This window comes from Anopheles funestus, chromosome 2RL, assembly GCF_943734845.2.
Source record: "Anopheles funestus chromosome 2RL, idAnoFuneDA-416_04, whole genome shotgun sequence".
In the NCBI taxonomy this organism is placed as follows: Eukaryota; Metazoa; Arthropoda; class Insecta; order Diptera; family Culicidae; genus Anopheles; species Anopheles funestus.
Genome location: NC_064598.1, coordinates 21,363,688 through 21,385,400, shown reverse-complemented (window position 1 = coordinate 21,385,400; position 21,713 = coordinate 21,363,688). Strand labels below are relative to the sequence as shown.

Genomic DNA, 21,713 nt, shown 5'->3' with positions numbered 1-21,713 from the left:
TTTACATCATTAATGTGCATTAATGCGTAAAAGTAATGTAAAATATTTGTTTAAAATCAAGGAATGAACTGCCAGCATGAAGTGACAGCCAGATGCTGTTAGTTTTGACACGTTTCAACGGTTGGCAAAACAAACTTGTCAGCTGACGGGCGTACATATGTATCGATCACTATACGGAATGTACAACAGGTCTTTGTTTTCCATTTCATCCGAGTAAAGCTACACGAGCTGTTGTAATTAATCTGATATAAAGAAAGGCGTTTGCCATTATACATTTCGCGACAATAAATACAACAGACTGCAGACTGTTTGCATCTGGCAGGAAGTTCATAATCCTCCCACCCTATCTCTCGATCGCTCCATTCGCTTTTCATCCCTCTCCTAACGTGTTAGTAATCACCATCGAACGATTAAGGTTTGGCCTGATCATTTCATTAAGTGTGCCGTATTTCAGCTCGTACCAACCAACTCCCATAGCCCAGTGAAAATGGCCCCAACGGAACTGAAACAGTACAGCTTGGCGGAAGTTAGCCAACATAACAAACCGGAAGATGTGTGGATGGTCATACACGATAAGGTGTACGATGTGACCAAATTTCTTCACGAGGTACGTACGTGTGTCCTCCATAGCTTTATCTGTTCGGAAACGGATGGTACTTATCATCCATCCAACTTTAACTGGTGTTCATGGTTTTGTTCGTATCATCCTTCCCGTAGCATCCCGGTGGTGAGGAAGTGCTGATCGAATGGGCTGGCAAGGAAGCGACGGCTGAATTTGATGACGTTGGACACAGTTCGGATGCCAAGTAGGTTACAACTGGAATTTATCAAACTTCTCAACACGGTTGCATGTGCGAAGCAACAACGCACCTCGATGGGTTGATGTAATGCCTGCGCCCGAGGTCAAATGCTCGCGTTGCAATTTTGTGTTCGATTTTGCTCACTTTTCACACATGTTATACACGTGCACGGCGTGCGTGCTTTTATGTTACAGAGAACAAATGAAGCAATTTCTCGTTGGTGAACTCATCGAAGCGGATCGGAAAAAGAAATCTAGCGCCGGGTAAGTTACACACGGGGGGTTTCCCCGTCTACACAACTTTCAGACGAACGTTAAACCTTTGTATTCTGGCTAGCGCAAGTGGATCCTTTTTTCTTCTTCTTTCCTTCCGCACCATTTCCGTTACATCCGTTTTATTTGTTTCGTTTCTACCCAGTAGTGTAACTGACCCATCTTCCAATGCATCGTCAACATCGTCGTCCTGGTTTGGATCTATCAAGGCGAAATTTTTCGGTTAATCATCGAATTGACGCTGTTGTGTGCTTTAGTAGATTTCATCGCTAATCCTCCAAAACCTTCTTCCCCTATCGCTGATCAACGAACGTGGAGGTGTGAAACATCTGAAAAACAAACAAAAAAAATACGAGACAATATGAGATGGCTGTTTAATTTTAGTATTTAGATTTTGGGTGGGAATGATCTACAGGGTGGCAGGTTATTGCTTTGAAGCGAATCGATTTTTACTAGAATCTAGAGCTTATATAGCGGTCTATTACTATAAACAACATTCCCTTCTTGTATTGTTCCATTTGCAGCTGAGAGTGTCTCTCCAAAATTCGAATAAAATTGACCTTTTTTTATTTTTAAGTCCTTGATACCCTTCATTGTTCTTTCTCGTGTAGTTTCTATTGATTCTTTTCTAGGTTCGAATATGTTAAAATTTGAATGTTATTTTTATCACATTGCATTGCATGTTCACCTCTCTTATCGGTTCCTACTACTACTCCATGCCGAATTGGTTGATGTAAAACGCAACAAGAATTACACACGTTAACAACATTTACTTACATTTGTGTTTGTGTTGTTTTTCTTCCTCTTCTGCTTATTTTCCTATCGCTCCCATTCACAGTTTAACGAAAAATCAACGAACGGCACTGATCGCCGGTTCGGCCGTAGCCATCGGTGCTGGTTTGGCGATGATCTTCAAAGCCAGTAGCAAAAAATAGGCGACAGCTGTTCGTACACGATTGCGCCCCCTTACCGCTCCCGGGATGGGCCACGGAAGGTTCGATCGATTTCAACATTCCTCAAAACGGCCACACGATCTGTAGGTAATGGAAGGCTCAACGATGATCTAGCGCGTGTAGAGAGCTTATCAGCCCTTTTTTTATTATTTTTACTTTTATAGGCCAACCTTCGAGGCTTTGCGAACAAAACACGAGGTCCATATTGGTTCGCGTTTGAGAACAATAAAATTGTATTAGGCTGTAGTGGCAAGTGTAATAGTTTAGCGAAATAAAACCGAATGGTGAGCAATACGGTGTTTTGAATGCCCTTTTCTCAATGCACCTGCAATAAAACGAAAACATCAGTATTGTTATTTGCTCAAATTTATTTTGACCACGACCATTCCACACACCATTTCATACGCTTCCCCCCCGCCGTTCGTACTAAACGCACATGTGTTGCTTAACGCTAATGAGACCTCGTCAGTATTCAACACACCTCAAAGGTAGGCAGTACTTTGAAGACACTTTGCTTCCTTGGTAGCACTTAAGTTATGTGTTCGGCATACGCATCTTACCACTAAACTACAACTACAATAGACAGTAACACAATGTTTATCCCGGATCGATTTTTTTCCAACGGCAAAATAAATCTTCTTAAAGTAAAAGTAAAAATCGAACGTCAAAGGGAAAGGATTTGCTTTCGTGATTCTCACATTCTCACTAAAAATCTTTCACTCGAGGTTCAATCAATATTTTCGAGGGTGCCATTGCACAACAAGACACAAAGTTCACACGATACCAATATCATTTGCAGAACACACACTTTTCAGAATGTTCAATGAAATTAATTTTAAATATAAATAATTACACAACTAATTAGGGAAGCCGGCACATGTTACGTGGGTACGTACTTGCGTTGGAAGTATGTACAATTTTTGGAGAATCGTTTCAAATGTTTAGCAATCGCTTCATGTGAAACTTTAAGAAGTGAAGGGGCATTTTGTGTTTCGTTTTGCTATATTTTTCGTTCCTCTTCTTATTAGAACGTTATTAGGATTTTTAACAGTATAAATGCACTACTCATTCCCAGCTTACGGTTGGCATTATTGCTAAACATATGAAATTTTCTCACCCAAATTAATGCCTCTATCTAATATATTAGCGATTTTAACACACTACTAAGGGTACCGCTTTATAGAGTGGTACGTACCATATTCTTGAATCTGATTTTTCTTAGACGAAAAAAGGAAAATTATATCTAACCTAACCGTACATCTAATATTAAACGTTAATTTTTCAATCATTTTAACCCCCGCAAGTTTTATCCAGTTCAATGATGGTAGCGAAAATGAATGATGGCGCCGACAAAACTTAAAATGTAAAACTAATTAACTAAAGAAAAAATAAGAAAAGTCGATGCGACTCTGTTGCATCTGTTAGATGCATAAATTATCCCTTTTTCTTAAGTGCACCAAAGCAAAAACTTTAACCTTCTGATCACACGCTGCAAAGAACGTGTGGATGCGATGAAAAACTTAGACTCGTTTAAGCAACTACTGTAACATCATTTCAGTAAGACTAATAAACATCTTTTACAAAATATCATAGAAAATACATTCACAAATAAAGTTACATATTACGCTTGAATCCTAACGCTTGCTGTGCAACTGCTGTTATCGCCCGTACACATTTCAAAACCCGTGGGAATTTCTCACCCACTATTTTGAGGAGCAACTGATAACGAATTATGTTCAGTAAGGTAGGTAAGACAAAAAAATTATAAAAAAAATATCTGCATAACAAAAAAAACCTGCACGCCGCTGCTCTTTCGCCCAACAATGAACTGGACTCGGAATTCTGTACAGTAATGCAGCGCATCGGTTGAGATTGGGACTGAAATTTTGCCGGATTTGCCGGGTCCGGTGTTTTACCGAATGTTGGTGAACAAATTCAGTACGCTTTTGTTCTCCTTCTGCGACCGTGCCTTGCTGAACACGTTCCAGAAGCGTAACGTTTCATCGCCCGCACCCGTCACGATCGCTTCACCGTCGGGGCTGAGCGCTAGGTAAAGCACCCGGTACGAGTGGCCGGTCAGTTTGGCTACCTGCGTTAACGACGGATACTTCCACACGAGGATCTGATTCTGCGAGTAACCGTGCGTGGAGACGAGCTCGGACGAATGTTTGGACCAGGCCAGATTGCACACCTGCGACCCGGTATCGACGCACTGCATCGGCTGACCGGTGAGCGTGTTCCAGAAGCGTATGCACCGGTCCGCCGTACCACCACCGCTGGCAAGCAGCCCGTGATGGTGCGGTGACCACGCGATCGCTTTCACTGCCGCCATATGCTCCGAGTACGAGTGAACCGGTGAGGATGAATGTTGGTTCCACACGTACAGCCGGTTATCGTTGCCACCGCTCGCCAGATACTGGTTGTCCGGGGACCATTTCAGTCCGCACACTTCCTGCCGGTGGCCGGCAAGCCTTCGCTCCGGTACTTGTGATGGTGTGCGCGTGTCACGCTGCATGATCAGACGATCCCGAGACCCGCTCGATAGAACATCCCCGTTCCAGGCCAGTGCGCCGACGCGTGCCGAATGGCCTTGCAATTTATTAACCTGTAGAAAAGTAGAACAGAGACAAAACATTAGAAATATAGTTGTACGCTAGTGGAAGTATGTCACAAAACAATGTCTGAGCTAAGTATTTGCAAAAATAAAAACAACAAAACATCCTAGACAGCAAATACGCACTTTTTCCTATGCCTACCAGAAAGTGGGACACGCACTTTCCGGATCTGTGGACATGTGCAAAAACGGATCGGCGCAAAAAAAAAACCTAAGCGCGGGACAAAACGGTGATGAGAGTTTATTAAATTCATGTCACGCAATGACGCGATGCGTGCGTGGGGGATTCAGTTCTTGTTCTCTTACCACCCCCTTCCCTGTTGCGTTTCTATTTGGTACTTCTCTTTTACGTTTGCAAATTTTACGTCAGTTTTTGCACACACTTTCTAACGAAATGGCAAATGCTAGAAACGGTCGGGGCATTGGGATGAATTGTGCGTACAACTGAAGAGAGCTTTTATTTACCCTAACCCATCACTTCCGCAGGAATCAAGTCCGGTACTGAGTATGGTGAGCTGAAGGTGGAGGTGGTCTTTTTTGAAATTTGCAAACTTTCTGCCGCCGCGACCAAATCGGCGTTTTGTGTGAACATTTTTCCACATTAGGAAGTGACACACTGGGTGAAAGGTGGTTGGTTGTTTGCAAATTTTTGCAACTTACTTTTCTCACTTTCCTTTTCAAGGTATTTGCGAGGAAGGTGGGTAATATTACGAGATGAAAGCATTCGGTGATAACTGTTTCGATAAACTTTTTGAAGAGATGTCTTTTACTTTTTCGAAAATTATTTTTTTTGAAATTAACAAAAAAATTTAAATATTATGACATTTATGACGATATCTCTAAAGAAACTACTAAAACTAAACATTCTAGCAGAAATATACACGACACAATTTCCTGGGAAATGTGTTAGGTATTTATAGTGATTAACAGTCAGCGTAAACATGTATCGTCAAGAACGTTCGCACACGCGCTATGAATCACGCTCTTGCGACACCGGAATGAACAGGAAGCAATATTCAAATTGCATGTATTTTCTCGTAGGTTTGCTATTTTACTTATCATCTATTTTTTCCCCCGTTAACGGAAACATGAAACACATTCTCTTGTTTCACTTTGCTTTGGTATGCAACAGTAAAGTGCAATAAAATATAATGCTTTGCGCCGGGGGGCTTCAGTTTGTTGACACAGGGCAAATACCAAACAGATGCTCTTGCCAATTGTCTCGTAAAGTAGTAGTCTTTCGTAAGCAACAAAAAAAGGAATGAAATTAAGGTAAATAAAGTTCTACTGGAAGCTGAAACAGTACGACACAAACGGAAACCCAACATTGCGAACTCAGTGCGATCCATCAGAGCGGGTCGTGTGCTTCACCGTGAAGTGGTTCTGCAAATAAAGATCAATTAAAGCGTCATTCCACCGCAACCGTTAGGGGTGGGTAAAGGCGGAATACGTTTGAAACACGGCAGGGAAATGTGTAATATGCTTTCATCTTTGAAGCATCAGGCCATGTTGCTATGACTGAGATGCACTTAACAATTGTCCGATAACGTGCTCCCTTTCGTATGACACAACCGTAACGCTTCTCTGGATCATTAAACAAACCGGACAATAAATGAGCGACTCCATCGCAACGGAAGCAAGCGGGGATATACTTCAGCAAAATGATTAAAGTTACCGTCGATAAAAACAAGAACAACCTGACTTAAGTGTATTTGCGAACTACTTCATGTGTACGATCATGTCTTACTCCTGAACTGATCTTTTACCTGTTTGCTAGCGGCTACATCCCATACGGTGACGTATCCATGCTGTGTTCCCACCGCCAGCTGATGGCCCCGTTCGCTCCACGAGACGGACGTGATCGTGTTGGAATCGGAGCTAAGATCACACAGCCGCGTAACCTACAAGAAATAACACGAAATAGACACACGTTCAAGCAAATCGTTCGACAGCAAAAGATCGAGTGCGACGACTCTGCTGTTTCTCACCTGACTTGTGCATGCGCTCCAGAGATATACGCAACTGCCAAGACCCACGGCCAGCACATTCTGGGCGGACCAATCGACTAGGTTCAGGTAGAAGTCGTCCTGGAGTTCTGGAGCGTCCAACACCTTGAACGGTATCTTGGAGATTTTGCGAGTCGCTTTTCGGGGTGATCGCAACAACTTCTGGCTTTTGATGCTGACGGGCGACAGTGAGTAGGGACACTGTTCGTTGTAATCCTGGGGAGAGATAAAGAGCAAGTGAAGAAAAAAAGGTTATGATCTTTCCATATTGTTATACAATCGGACCATAATTGAGCCTCCAGACGTATATTGAGCATATTGAGCTATTCATGAACCCCCAATTGCAAAATTTCCGAGCATTTTAGGATCATCTAAAACCCGTTCCGGAACAATATGCAGCTGTGGGTTTAAATCGTGCACAATTTACGATGCAATCTAGTCCAATAGAATTCACATCTCCTTCAACAATTGGTACTCCACAAAATGGGAAGCATTGAGACATGTTTTAACCATTCGGCTTTAGTGCAGTAGAATGTTGATCAATTCATTCACTACGGCGCGGAAGTGTATTCGTCTGGCAACGAGTGCAATTGCACAGACATCGTTCAGCGGGTTGACCTCAACAGACCCGTTCTGCTGCATAACAACAGGGGGTGCATTTGAATTTGGTTTATGCATTCGCATTTGAGGGCACTGCATTTGCAACCATTTGCGTGCGTCATTGGAATATTTTTGCTTACGGATGATGGTGATGACCGTTGGTGATCTTTTAATAAAAAAGAAGCACAAACGGTGATTGTTCTGTGAATGATTTTGCTATTCCAATCGTTGCTAGAAGATTTAGCGAGCTGTATGCAAATAGCTGCATCCGCTTCATTCCTCAATCTTATTTACCTGTGTCAAGATAAGAAAACCTACTCCGACTTCTCGTCTAGACGGTTTTTGGGTAATGTCATTTTGCTATAAAAAATTCAAGCAATTTATGACGAATTTGTACTAAAGCAACACACCGCCTGCGATAGCCTAATTAGCGGTCACACTAACCATACCCGAGACTCATCACCCTTGAATGCGATGCATTTTGTGCAGGATCGTTTAATTCACCCAAAAGTTCCCTATTAGCAAGCAAGTTTACCGACATGATGGATGAGTTTGCAGCGTCACTCTAATGCCACTGCGAAGCATTTATTTTTGCAGCCCAAAGCCAAATTATTAGGGTCGTTAAAAATTATACACCATTTAATGGTACGGAGCGCGCGCTATTGCGATCTTGGATTTCTTATATGCACTGCATGAAGATCATTATCCTTATCAACGGCGGAGCAACCGAATGAGCAAAACATTGCAATAACGCGGTTCTCCTCTACGCCACGATGAGCACATTTCGTACGACCGTTCGAGATTGTGAGGCACGCGCACCCTAGGAATCTCCTTTTGCTGTGCCTCATAACCTTGATATTATTACCTGATAAGTGACTCTACATTGGATTTGTTTTAATTCTTCACGTCCGATGATTACACGGATGCATCTCAGGCGACTGTATGCAGTTGTGCGTTAGAATACAAAGCAAAATACTTGGAGCGATTAGGTGGGACTGCTCTAGCTTTTAAGCGATAACAACACCACAGAGAGACACACTCATCATCAGCCACTATCAGTTTTTTACTGTTCTCTATACAACGCAACTTTGTAGTTTTTTCATTGTGCTTCACAGTTAATCAATTTTCTCGATCCGTTCATACACCTCCATACTCAATTCTAGAAAAGAAATCAAGAACAAACATATTCCAAGAATTCCCAAAACTAGGGGCAGGATTGATAGACCATGACCAAACCTAATGTTTTGCTCGAGTTTCAAAATACGGCCAGACGGAGAACGGAAGAAAATAACCGAGATTTGGTCGAGTTCTCCTCTTCCATCTTCTGTACATCGACCTAAAGAATCATATACTGCATTCCCCAAGAGAGAAACTTTACACTTTCGCTTTGGATTTTATTCCTTCTACGATCATGTGGAGTTGTGGAGCACATTTGTATACAAACTTTTCCAAGTAATTTGTCCGCGAGTGTTTTGCTGTTTGTACGATTGCTTCACCGATAGCTTTACGTACAGGTGCATGTCTGCAAAAGCAACATTAGCTAATAGCGTCATTAGAAAACTGACTCCACCGGACTGTTCCATCCGGTTCGGGATGGCTTGCCCGCTTATGGATACGATCAAGTTGCTTTGACGCAGGACAGCATAAAATCATATTGCAACAGTCAACCGAATATTTGTTTTATTTGCCCGGATGGTCCAGGATGGCGAAGAAAAGGGAGGTGAATAGGAAACACCATTGCATCACCGGGAGGAGTACGAGCACCAAACGGTCAATCACCGGAATAATAAAAAAACGCCACAGGAGACCCAGCTTTTATGGCCTGTAGTTGGTATACCGCACGCTTAGCTTTACTTCGCAACTGTGGTTCCGCCTTAATTTAGTTGTCCACAAGCTAATGGATATCATTAAAGAACCGAGGACTTTGAAGAATGGTGGTGGAACGGACGAGGAATGTCCATTGGTTCGTGCAAACATTCAAATGAACTTACATGAAGAACGCATCGATCAACTTTGGCGGGAAGAAGGCAAACCACGTCCAGTGCTATTCGATCCACGGTGTGCTCACTCAAAAATCAAACAGTACACGTGACCAACGCGAAGGTCGTAGACCGGAATTGGGTTCTAAAAGTTCATTACTGTTGCATTTCTTTTGCGTTGAGTTTGCATGTTTTTTTTTCCAAACATATGATTGTATTTTATGTTTTGGGACATTATGATCAGACGATCGTTCTGATTAATATATCACTCTAGACATGCCACAAAGTTATTCAAAAAAATCGATCAATTTCTGCATTCACCTATACACGTTGGTATGCATTCCCTAAAGATCTCATTATCGTACTCTATTTAGAACCCGGCTTCCCACCGGGGGCCAATCAGCCGCTCAACGCAAGTAATGTCTGAGGACTTTGACCCATTAATGAACCGTCTGTAGAAATGCCACTAGAGCAAGTACATAAATCGCGATCACTTAATGAGTTGGTGGACGGGTGTATATTACGCGGGTGGAATACGAAATGGGTCGCCACCTAATGTTCCGGCGGCACCAAAATAAGTACGCCCATATCAGCTTTGCAGCGAACCCGAGACAAGAAATCCAGAAACACCGTCGGTCGGTTTTTCAACAAAAAAAAAGAGGACAGAATGATAAAAATGGTAAAATAAACTGCAACCGTTGTGACAGAGGCGGTTAAAATGCGCCACCAACGCGATTTAAATGAGCTAAAATGAGCAACGCAAGCAACTCCAACACTTTTTTCCCTCCAACACTTCACCGTAAAGAGAGGGCAGTAAAAACTTTGCGAAATTACACGAATAAATTACCATCTACCTAATGCGGGGCGAAATGGGAAAAAAGGGATCGAGGAGAAGAAAACTGATGTGCTTGGAGTTGGGTAGTGCAGCGTGAAACGATCCCGCCACTAGAAATACTTTTTGGTGGCACAATGTGTTTGGGGTGTCTGGTAAGGTTTTAATTCTTGTCTATATATGCATTTACTTGTTTAGCGCAATACCCTCATTATTTGGAACTCCCTTTTTTGGCATTTGTGTTAACGATAGAGGACTTTAGCGATACTTCGGTAACGATTTTCACGGACAAGTGTGGATTTAATTCTGGGCAACCGCAATATTTCACGATTAGTTTGCTGAGAAATTCGTGCCTTCAAATCGTGAGTGCATAAATAATTGGTGTTGTCAATTCCGCCATGAAGTGCATGAACTGAATTAATCTGAGTTTCTTTTTTATTGCAAAAGAGCCACGGGATCAGTTGGAGATGTACGATAAGCATGGGTCGGTGAAATAAAATTATCAGAATTTAAAAGAGCAAGAAACGTCCCAAGTAATTTAAAATGTTTGAAGATATCACAATTGACATTTGATATCACAATTGACACATTTGAAGAGAAAGATTTTGACCCTCACTAAATCTCTTGAGGACCATATCCTGTATCCAGTATTGACTAGCAGGACTCGCTAGCACTTAAAATATAGAAAATCTTTTCAAGACAAGCCGTTTTATGAAGTTCTGTGATATACGTTTTGATTGAGCAACACTTTTTGCAAATATTGTGGAATATCAGGATTAAGATCTTGCATCAATAAACATATTCAGTTATAAAGATCTAAAATTTAATTTTGTTTATCATATCAATTTCAAACTTAATCCATGTGCATCAGTTAAAAAGAATCAGGTTCACCAAAACTAATGCTGACTGAGGCGTAATATAAATTTGACCATATGGTAAAATGTTTAAGTCATCCTTCAGCAGCACGATCGATGAACAAATGTGTTAACAAACCAAAAATGTTTTAATGTAATTCGAAAAAAAGGAAATAGAAAACAAACACATTGCATTCTGTCCAAATGCGTCCAACGAAGATTGATTTTATTTGCGTTTTTTTTGGTTAATTTACTGCAATGCAAATTTGTATGACCATTCTGTACTTCAGGTCAACACAGCGAGCAAATTCGTGAATCGTGAAGATCTTTTTTTTCGTTACTCAACTGTCCAGGGTAAGAGGGGATCATAAACTTTTTTTTTTGTGTATTTTATACCTTGCTTCTTTCTGTTTGCAAGTGCACTTTTTGGATTGAACTTACACGGACAGAAGGTGCGGAAGAAGCAAAATGAAGGCGGTTAGTGGGAAAGATAAGAAAGGAATCACAGCATATTGCACGGCCCCACAGACCAGTGACTAGCGGGAGAGATTATTATTTCTGTTTTGCTTCGCCATTTCACCGCAACGCAGCGCAAGGAAAGATGATTATGGGCCGCCACGTCCACTTATCGCGCTGTTTATTTTATGATTTCTTGACCATTTCCACTCATTCCGGTCAGAAGGAAGAAACAGGAGTGCTAGTGGTAGGGTTTTTGTTTGTGCATTTTTTGAGTCGTTGCACTCGTGGCCACTTCTTTGCAGAAGACAACACACCGACTACAGTTAGTTTCGCGTCACGAAACAACCATTCGCCGCTGGAAGTGCATACCGTGCAGCAATGCACATCTATATGCACCGGAATCGCGGAACTTCTTTCGCACCTTTCCTCATTACCGGCTGCCTCTAAGGGCACTCCTTCATCTACCTCTCGCTGAATGTGTTTTACTTTTAACACCTTTTTTTGCCAACATTAGAGCGTTTTGCAACGATGCCAACGGTGCATTTCAACATATTGCGGTCAGTTTGGAAAGTGCATGCGATGGAAAGGAAGGTAAAGCAAATGAGCAACTTATGCTGCAACTGTAAGTTGCTGCGCATCATAGCCGCATTCTCAATTATGCCCACCGTTATAATTTGTTTAGCTATTTGGCGAGTCTTGAAAAAAAAAAATTCAAATCACATACGAAGAAATGCGTGAAAAGTGTATGATAAAAACTAGACTGGACACTCTAAAGAACTAAGAACATTTTTAGTACTTTCAAAGTGTACTAAAAATTATTTCAAAATTGTTGGTAGTTGGTAGTGGTAGGTCTAAGTAAATTAGTACATTGTTTTTAAATGTCATTTACTAACCCGAAATATGATAAAACAAACAGTAAACGAGGAACGATAGCGACTAGTAGATCCAAAACCACATTGTGACGTTTTAGATTGCGGTTTAAAAATCTCACGCCCCTCTTGCCTAACTTATCAGACAAAGTTCTTATTTATAGCGTTAGTTGCTATTTCTCACCAACAGCAAAATGGCATATTGTTGTGCGACAAAAAAAGAGTTCTAAAACATCTCTAGCTAATAATTAGAAAAGTATAAACTCAAAGCACATTTTAATAAGACTCCGTCAAGGCGCCACACTACACTATCGTCCAATTTGTGACCATTTTAATTCCCCTCAACCGGAACCTAAAGAAGCGAAAGAAAAACCATTTTCAGCTACTGTCTGGAAGCATAACATGTTGGAACACCATTACCGCTTTGCCATTGCACTGACCCGCCAGCACACAGTGGTTTCACCGATAATGGGTTCCCTTCTGTTTCCTTTTATTGCCCAATCCAATCGTGGGGGTTAATGATGAGCCTCACACGGTTGGTGAGGCTGGTGAAGGACGAAGCCAGAGAATTTGCGAATTTATTGGTTGACTTTCGCCGAACCGCCAATCCACGACGTTAGGAGCTTCTCCACATAAACTGTAACGATGATTGAGTGCGCACAAGTGTCTACTCGTGGTGCTGTGGCCAAAATCAGCAGCAAATCGAATAATAAGGTCAGTCCGTCGATACGGTTCGGTAGGTACGTTGCGATTTCTGCGCGAGCTTATTGCGAATCCTCGGGCGCCGGTACGAAAGGGCACGCAGCGTGCACACTACGCACATTCCATTGGGACATAGAAACACCGTCCATGGTTCGACTGTCAGTGTCAAATTTTTGGCGGTGGTTCAATAAAACAATAATTAGCAACCTGTATCGTATTGCCGAGAACAGCGATTCATGCGGTGTAAGGTACGAAAAGGGTTTCTTTTCATGCGTTACCAACCTTCATAAAGGGTGTTGCGCTAATTTAAAGCAATACAAGCAATTAATTGAACAACAAAACGCAAAAAAACCTCCATTCCCTTTGAATGACAAGGTATAAAAACGCACGTGTATATTATGGCAAACACATCAGGTGTAGCAGCAAAACATTCCCCCTCTATGGTCTAATTGCAGCCAATAAAGCACATTCACGCAAAACGTCCCTCACAATCATCCGGCGGTGAGCAGATATATTGCAGTGAAAAGAAAAAAGGAAATCTACAGAACAAAAAACAACCATCTGAAAGCTGTCAAGGTCTTAAGGACGGTAAAATAACATCTTATCATGCTGACCCCACGGTTGAAGCGCCATCGTAAGCGCAACACAATAAGAAAACGAATCTCCAAAACTCAAGAGAAGCAAATGCGCGACCCAAAAACATCCATTCTGGCAGCTTGCGTCGAAGTGCAGCGCACCAGTAATAATTCTCCAGGTTTCCCTCAGTCGGCGAAATGCAAAGAAGACAACGTACACCTTAATCTTTTCTCATCGTGTTGCAAAAACAAAACAGCACAGTAAGTTGCTCTTATCACACTGCCCAACAAAACATAGACTGGCGCCTTTGATGATCAGTTCCTTTACGAGCGCTACTACTCCACACGGTTTAATGTGGGCCACCAACATGCAGCGGGTGCGCATTTTGCAATCCTGATTCCTTAATCGACCCGGTCTGCTGCATTACCCTGTCAGGCTAAAAATCATAACAAAACGCAATAAAAATTTTTGGCCCCGTAATAAAGCCTAGACCTGATAGGACCTTCTCTCACCGCATTATCGCTCGCTATGGTTTGATGGGATCCTTTATGGTGGGCAAGCATCGGTCTCTTGCATCGGTCAGATGGATGCACATCGTTAGAGGCAAAAGCAAACACCGCGCGTAAATCAAAACTAGCACCAATTTTAGAACAATTAATGGGGCTACCAACCACGATCGGTGTGTGGAACCAGAGAGTGGAAAGAAAAAGGTCCTTCGGTTCAATTGATTGCACCACCGATCATACCAACCGTGTGATGTGGTGGTAATACGTTATCATACACGAAAGAAAAACTTGAGGATGGGGATGACCATTGGTGCAAGAAATTGGACTTCATTATAGACCACACTTGAGGTTCGGGAGGTACCTTCCAATACACATTCGATTGGTCGTGCACGGAACAAAACGGAAGCATGTTGTGGATATATATTTGTGCAAAAATAATAGTAGGAAATTAATATTTTAATGAACATTCATGATAAATGCGTTCTGGTTGAGTGGCGGTGTCGTTCTGCAATAAAAAGGAAAGCCAAACCTAACCGTCGGTTGTTTTGAGTGTCTATTTTTTTTTGTTCGCCCAATACTCAGAGTTTCGCAGCTTTGCTCTAGTGATGGGTGAGTCAATTCGCACATGGGGAAACAATCCGCAAAGTGACCCGGAGTGGAACATAACATAATCCCAACTCTAGTGAGTTTGAAGACACGTTTATGTAGTGGCATGTACAACTAATACATGGAGTTACAGTGGCGGATCAAGCTTCTCGGAGGACCTAAGCGGAATGGTAATTGGAGCCGCAAAACTAGAGATGATCGCAATGTCGATAAACTTAAATCAACGATTCCTACAACCGATTACATTTGGGGGCCTCCAACCGACGGGACCTTTGGCGACCGGCTACTCCACCCACCGTTAGATCCGCTACTGTGGAGTCAACAGGAGTCACCGTGAGTTCCCAAAAAGGGAAGGATTTCAAATTTGGCAGGCGCAGTCAGTTGCCAAAGTACAGTTTCTTGGAAAAGTATTAGCCAAAAATGCATAGTTTGTGATCATATGTTATACTCCAAGTCAAGATGGCAATAACAAAATATGTAATGTCGGATCCAACTTGAGTGCGAGTAGGTTCAATACCGTTCCACAACTCCAGATTTCTCACACAATCCTAACTTTGAAATTGATTTCGATAAGCTGACTTCGGATCGATCCTTGAAAACTGAGTCCAATGACCCATCACTACAGATATTACCTACTACCGGCAAAGTTTGTGTTCCTCTATTAAAAGTACAACATTGGAACCACAAAAACTGGGGTGATGTCTAATAAAGTTGGATGAAAAATGATGACATTTTACACACATCCATAATCACAACAAAAGGTACTTGTCCGCTTGGTGTTCCACCAGCGGTAATTCTTCTTCTCGATCGTTTGTAACTTCTCGGCTTTTCCAAGTTCTCTTCTAGCTACCGTGAATTATCTACAGAGTCGTCCAAACAACCAAAAAAGACTAGATGCGTAAAACCGGTAGCCATGCATTCTCTATGGAACCGGTGCGTGTGCAAAAATTAATAGAAAACTCATAAACCTAGTAAAGCAATCACCACCTTTCCTGTGCGTTTGCCAACTATCTGGTCCCGTGGCCAGTTAGTAGCCGTTTTTCTTTTCAATTAACGGTTACGGCAATGGATTTTTTTAAACCGGATAACCAACGCAGAAAACAACGGACCACAAACCCCGCGTGTGTGTGGGATGATTGGTGAAGGTGCGTAAAGGTGCGTTGAGGATGAGTTTTCATTCTTAAATTAAGACACATATTTGTCTTTCGTTTACTACACACGACGGAAAACATTGAGTCTCCAATTTGTCCAATTGTGTATTGTTTTTTTTCTGTGAGTTAGAAAGAACTCCCAAAATACCAAGCACCCCCTAACCTAGGCTTGCAATGGATGGATAACTTTTGGAATTATTTTCGCAAACCCCGTACACACGCACCCGGTACCGGACAATACACAACAAAAAAAAAACAATAATAAAGCAACAAACAGAAAATTGAATTCAAAACCTTCCACCCTCCTTGTACTACTGTCTCAACCTAACAAAATCATAATGTGCAGCAATTAATTGTCGCCGTGGGTGCCGGAAGGACGAGAACATGGGAGAGCGCCATGCGTAACCCGACGTCCCCATGCCGGACCGTACACATTCGTTTATCGTGGGTCCGATACGCACTTGCGTATCGCGGCGGGGATGAGGTGGAACCTCTGTTAGAGTCGATTTCTTAATTATCGCGATTTTTTTCTATTTTGTTACGGTTTGGCATGGAGTTTGCCGTCTTTAGTCTTTTTGCACTTTTCGGGGTAGATTTTAAATTTTGCAAAAAAAAATAGGTTGTAGAAGATAAAGAAAAACCGAAACTTATGTTGTCCATTTTGCGAAAGTTATCCTTTTCTTCTCATAGAAAAACTTTCGTTGCTATAAGGGAGGGCAATCGGTTTTTTAAATGTTTCAATCAAGCAATTGGTGGCATGAGGTAAGGTTGGGAATAAAATAAAAGAAAAATTAAATCTTCCAAAACCGTTTACATAGTAATTGCTCTCAATGAATCTCTGTTCCAATATATATCGATAACGCATATCTGGAGCAGGACAGTTTACTCGGAATGGACAAATGGAAATGGAGTCGTCAAAGAAAAAAAAAACAAAAAAAGGAACCACCAATAGCTTCCGGATGATAATACGGTGCGTTGCACACACACGCATAACCATTAACGCATCTTTCATCAAGCACCGAAAGCACCGGTAACAAACCAGGGAAAGAAATTGGCAAACATTTCCCCAAAAACCCTGGCCCTATCCTCATCGGACGTGCGTTACGATGCGTCAACGATTTCGCGACCGTTTCGCGAACAGTTTTTGCGTTCGGTTGAACGTTTTTTTTCCTTCTTCTGTCCTATCTTTCCTCACTGTCACTGCAATCTGCTCTGTCCATTCCATCCGAGGTTAGTAAACGGTTCCTGCGTGGCTAGAAATTAATATGTTAAGCATATATATTCGAGTATGCAGGAGGGAAGACTGGGCCGGAATGGGGCGCAAAGACGAAAGTGAAAGATATGGGTTACGCATATTCTTTCTTACGCATGCGGTTTTTTCTATTCCCGTGCGTGCGTACGCATTTCGCGAACGATATCGGGCTGGAAGAGACAATCAATTTTGCCAAAAATTCATTTTGCAGCTTTTCCCTAAATTGCCCCCGTTTCGGAACGATTCGTATGATAATTGCATTAATTACAACTGGACTGAAGCCCGGTCGGTGGAACCTACTGTTTTCCGGGAGAAGTTTCTACAGGCCATACACCACACATACTATCTGATATGCTCCTGAGAATGTATTTTTGTGTGCAATTAAATTCCATTGTAACAAAACAAAAGAACTAAATGAGAAAGAAAAACGAGAAGAACACGCGTCACAGCTGGTAAATGCATTTTGTCGTACGAAAAATGCTTCTCCTAGCGCCAATGAACTTCAACGACCGGCGGTTCGGGGACTAAAGCGACACGTAACTTATGCTAATATGTTCCGCATATTTAGCCGTCACCTCCCTGACGTACGCAGTTCATGATGTTTGGCTGCCGGCGTTTGTATGTGTGCATATTTCACCTTCTACGTAGGGGATCTCGTCCGCTCTTTGATAGATGCCGGGCAAATGGATGGAGATTTGATTAGCGTTTAGCGTTGATCTGATCGCTACCGATAAGCCGAAACTCTGATGGTGTCGCCACACACGCCCAGCGGCTTCTCGTCGTGTTGGTCCGCTCCGGGAGATCGGACCGGCGTGATAAGCACTCTGCTGAGAAGCGGCTAAATTGATGATGGATATTAGGTGCAGGTTGTTGTCAACACACCGGTGTGGCTATTCGCAGAACATTCCTTAGATTTGTACTGTGTGGATCTATGTGTTACTTTAAAACTTTAAAATTTGAATAACTTTTTAATGCGTTATTCGATTTAGATGAAATATTATGATCGTTTCGAATCGATTAAATTTTTACTTTAACTCTCATCTATCTACACGGATACTTTAAATTCATATAAAGCACTTTTTGTTCAACAAATGTCAAAATGAACTTTGTTCAATTTAGTTGTCTGATTGTCTGGAATTTCATGTTTGTTTTTTTTTTTTATATTCACAACGACATAGCTAAGGAAGTGTTCTAAATATGGTTTCGCACATCACTTAACTGGAGAAGGCAAGAAGAATAAAAATCGTACTGCTAGCTCCTTATTCGTTGCTTCCTTCCTTCCGATGGCAGTATTGATTGAACGGATCGGGAAAAGGTGCCAAATATAGACAGCGCCAGAATAGCATTAATGGCAGATATTAAAAATTCTAACCATGTGTCTGCAGACTGTCATGAGACATTGAATAATACTTTACTCATTTCTACCAAACGGATGCAACAAAAATCAACTAAAATATGAATCAAATCTATCGGCTAACTGGTAGAAAAGATGCAATGATAAAGTGATCTTCACATCCACACCCCATGACACACCATCTATCTTCTATAGCGATCTTCTTCGGGTCAATGGGTGTAAAGCTGTGATTCTATTAATAAACAAACCAGCAGCGGTAGGAATTTAACCAAATGCCATTCGTCTGCGGCTGGGAACCAGGCACGCAATACGCAGCGCATAATAAGACGATCGTGGAAGAACAAAAACAAAACGCGTTTCGATCCGGGAGAGATTGTCATAATCATTGGATATATCCAATGCAGCCTTTTCAAGCCGATCGCGTGGAAATTGTGTATAAATATGTATAAGAGAATTAGCAGTAAAATAAAATAAAACCAACTCATACCAGGGACGGGTTCTAAGCTCGCTTTACTACTCACAGCTAAATATGCATATATATCTCTTGTCATCGACACTAATAGCTATTGCAATGCGGACAAGGTTGAAATAACATTTGCCCATAAATGCAACGATGGTGCATCACAACTGTGACAACAATAGACAACAATGAATCACATTTTACTATCAACCACCGCCATCCGACGATCGGGTCACGAAGTGTGTCTGCTTGTGTCATTAAATTTCGCTTATCTGTTCGACCCTGTTGTTGCGATAGACAATGTGTTGTGCTTCACATCAGACAAAAATGCATTGGTTTCATTATGCAGAGGAAATGCACGTTCAAATATCGCAAACAAGTTGCAGCATGTTGGGGGTTTGGTTTTCCGTTTTTTTTTGTGGTTATCGTATCAGCCCGGATACGAAGGTTTTTCTTATCAACAGAAATACCTAACCAGAAAGGTATTCTTATCAGCAAACTGCACCTCGATATGTGCTGCTCGTGCATTACGAAATCTTTTCCCGATTTTACCGCGCTGTCGGGGTTAGTAGTGAACCAATCACTTGTAATCACTGTCTGCACGCTAACGTACCTTACACATGCCCTAGGGCGACAGCACCGTTTGCTGATAAGGAACTTTATTTTATCTTCGCGTTAGAAACGAGCAAACAACCTGCTTCTCTAATCGGGACTAAACTCTAGAAATAAAACAGGTTGCAATATGAAAACTGTTCATTTTTCACTCACAATTTAGGCTAATTAAGGGAACGATCTGTACTCAACAATATTTTGCCACAAAAACACCCTACAAACCACGTATGCAACCCAGAGCTATAGACTGATCCGCAAAATCAGTCTACCGATAATTGGTGCTAATGGACACGCGCTACAGATTCTTCTGTATCGGCTGCGGGAAACCATGGGACACGTACCTGTTTCGTCGGTGACTGATATTTAAACAGGCCGGTCCGGTTGCTGTTTGCATGGAGACCACCACCACCACCACTTCCACCATTGCCGCCACCACCTCCACCGCCTCCTCCGCCACCGCTTCCATTTTTATCGTCCGCCGCCAGCTTTACATCGTCGATGCCCATCCCGAGCAGCTCGTTCCTTAGCAGGCAACTGTACGCCAAACTGTCCCGTGCATTTTCTCCACAGTCACGCTGCTTTTTGCTCGATTGCGGTGAATTTTCGTTCGATTTTGTACTGATCGTTGCAAAATTTGTCGTCCAATTGTTGTTTGCGCTGGAAGTGAGGTAAAGCAAGAGGTGGGCGTTAGATTTTAGTGACACATATGACACACTTTGCAGTGTTCTGGCTCTTGTTCCAAAACTTACCGGCAGGGTATGAAGCGATCGTGCGACGAAGGAGATTCACTCGACGCGAACAGTTTGCGGGCCGCGGGACTGCGGAACTGTATGAACCGTTTCTCATACTCGGGGCTGTACATGGTGAACTCTGTCGGACTCGCGGGTGGTGAATTGGTTCTCGCCAATTTAGCAACACACCCACACCCACTACACACTGGGGCACACAAATTTGCACACGACGGAAAGTCGCAATTTTTCACCTACGCGTGATTTTACCAGTGCCTGGCACAGATTGCCCCGTTACTGTGGTCTTGGTTTTTTTGTTTGTTTTTGTCTCCGAGGGTTGATGATGCTCCGGGGTTTTAGACAACTGGGCGTATCGTCTGTTGCCGGTGATGACGATTCTCGGTGCGACAAAGCTGAATCAACAGCTCAAACACGGTTCTGTTATCGTCGACAGATTTCACGTGACACTCCGCCGGTTCGGTTTTTCAACCACGGACAGATAATCTTCTTGCACGTTTTTGGGGATATTTTTACTAAAACTTCCTTTTCTTTCTTCTCTAACTTGCATAAAGCACAATCACATTTCATCACTGATCACGGGGGCGAGGTGTATACTCTGGTAGCGAATTTAGGAGAAGAAATTATGAAAAAACCAATATATGTTTGAATGCAGATATCAACTTGCTAACGGTCACTACTAAATGCTACCGGAACACACCTTACGATATCTGCACTTTCGTTCGATTGTTTTTTTTACACTTCAAATAATAAAATGAAAAGTGGCCAAATACGAGAACTGTCTTCAAAACAATATGTGTATACGGTGATAGTAGTAAAATAAAACTTGAGCACAGGACGCGCGCGCGCACTTCGTTCCGTCTGTGCGGTGTGCGGTTTGACAGTAGATTGAATCGAAATTACAGCATGCACAGGAGACCTAAACTCACAGCATACTTCGATATTTTGCGTGAGCGAGAACACGAGCGAGAGACAGCGCAAGTGTTTGTATGTTGTTTTGTGAAAGAAAGAGAGAGAGAAAGCGCGAGAGTGAGCTAGAGTTCTGGTAACGGTCGAACGGGAAAAGAGGGCATGCGAGCGTTACGCGTATGTGCGCAAAAGGGCCAGCAAGAACGAACGCGACGTGACGTAGAATATATTTACTGAATCTACGCTTTTTAAATCTCCTTCCTCCCTTGCAGGCCTCCTACCTTTCCTCGCATGACACACGTTGGACGTCTATCTTCTATTCACTGATTAATTGTAAATGGTTCCATCAAAAAGCTGGAAACTGATACGTACGCAAGGAAAAAACCGTCTGGCGCTCGCTAATGATACGTCGTATTATGATGCACAAAATGGAAAACGCAATGAATGTAGGGCATGCAGTTGCATTGATAACGACAATTGCTATATCGCTTAACTCCAAAAACGTATGCCTAACACCGTCTAGAGAGTTGTTTACGTAGAATGTGTCGTAATGGTCATCATCATTACAAACACATTACACTTTCAATTACAAGAAAATAAA

At 42.2% G+C, this 21,713-nt stretch overlaps 2 protein-coding genes across 6 annotated transcripts; one reads left to right on the top strand and one right to left on the bottom strand.

Annotated features, from left to right (window-relative positions):
- The first annotated feature begins 140 nt into the window (after positions 1-140).
- On the top strand, positions 141-2,367 carry LOC125761347 (cytochrome b5-like). Of its 5 annotated transcripts, none has more exons than XM_049422387.1 (6): positions 141-388; positions 440-607; positions 718-806; positions 995-1,063; positions 1,911-2,112; positions 2,190-2,367. In XM_049422387.1, the coding sequence occupies exons 2-5, from the start codon at positions 488-490 to the stop codon at positions 2,005-2,007; spliced, it is 375 nt and encodes a 124-aa protein (XP_049278344.1). In that variant the 5' UTR covers positions 141-388; positions 440-487; the 3' UTR covers positions 2,008-2,112; positions 2,190-2,367. The 5 variants fall into 5 exon arrangements, with proteins under 5 accessions (XP_049278344.1, XP_049278343.1, XP_049278342.1 ...); XM_049422386.1 differs by having other exon boundaries at positions 143-388; positions 455-607; positions 1,911-2,108; XM_049422385.1 differs by having other exon boundaries at positions 143-388; positions 455-607.
- A 6-nt stretch (positions 2,368-2,373) lies between these two features.
- LOC125761341 (fizzy-related protein homolog) lies at positions 2,374-20,604 on the bottom strand. The gene is made up of 5 exons (XM_049422369.1): positions 20,207-20,604; positions 19,799-20,114; positions 6,628-6,861; positions 6,406-6,540; positions 2,374-4,630 (listed from the first exon to the last, which is right to left on the bottom strand). The coding sequence occupies exons 1-5, from the start codon at positions 20,317-20,319 to the stop codon at positions 3,938-3,940; spliced, it is 1,491 nt and encodes a 496-aa protein (XP_049278326.1). The 5' UTR covers positions 20,320-20,604; the 3' UTR covers positions 2,374-3,937.
- Positions 20,605-21,713: the final 1,109 nt, after the last annotated feature.

Excerpts from the sequence above, each read along its gene's own strand:
- LOC125761341 (XM_049422369.1), bottom strand. The coding sequence starts at position 20,319 with ATGTACAGCCCCGAGTATGAGAAACGGTTCATACAGTTCCGCAGTCCC. Across the intron at positions 20,115-20,206 it reads GATCGCTTCATACCCTGCCG|CGCAAACAACAATTGGACGA; the intron begins GTAAGTTTTGGA and ends CCTCACTTCCAG. Across the intron at positions 6,862-19,798 it reads ATCAGTCACCGACGAAACAG|GATTACAACGAACAGTGTCC; the intron begins GTACGTGTCCCA and ends ATCTCTCCCCAG.
- LOC125761347 (XM_049422387.1), top strand. The coding sequence starts at position 488 with ATGGCCCCAACGGAACTGAAACAGTACAGCTTGGCGGAAGTTAGCCAA. Across the intron at positions 807-994 it reads GGACACAGTTCGGATGCCAA|AGAACAAATGAAGCAATTTC; the intron begins GTAGGTTACAAC and ends TTTATGTTACAG. Across the intron at positions 1,064-1,910 it reads AAAAAGAAATCTAGCGCCGG|TTTAACGAAAAATCAACGAA; the intron begins GTAAGTTACACA and ends TCCCATTCACAG.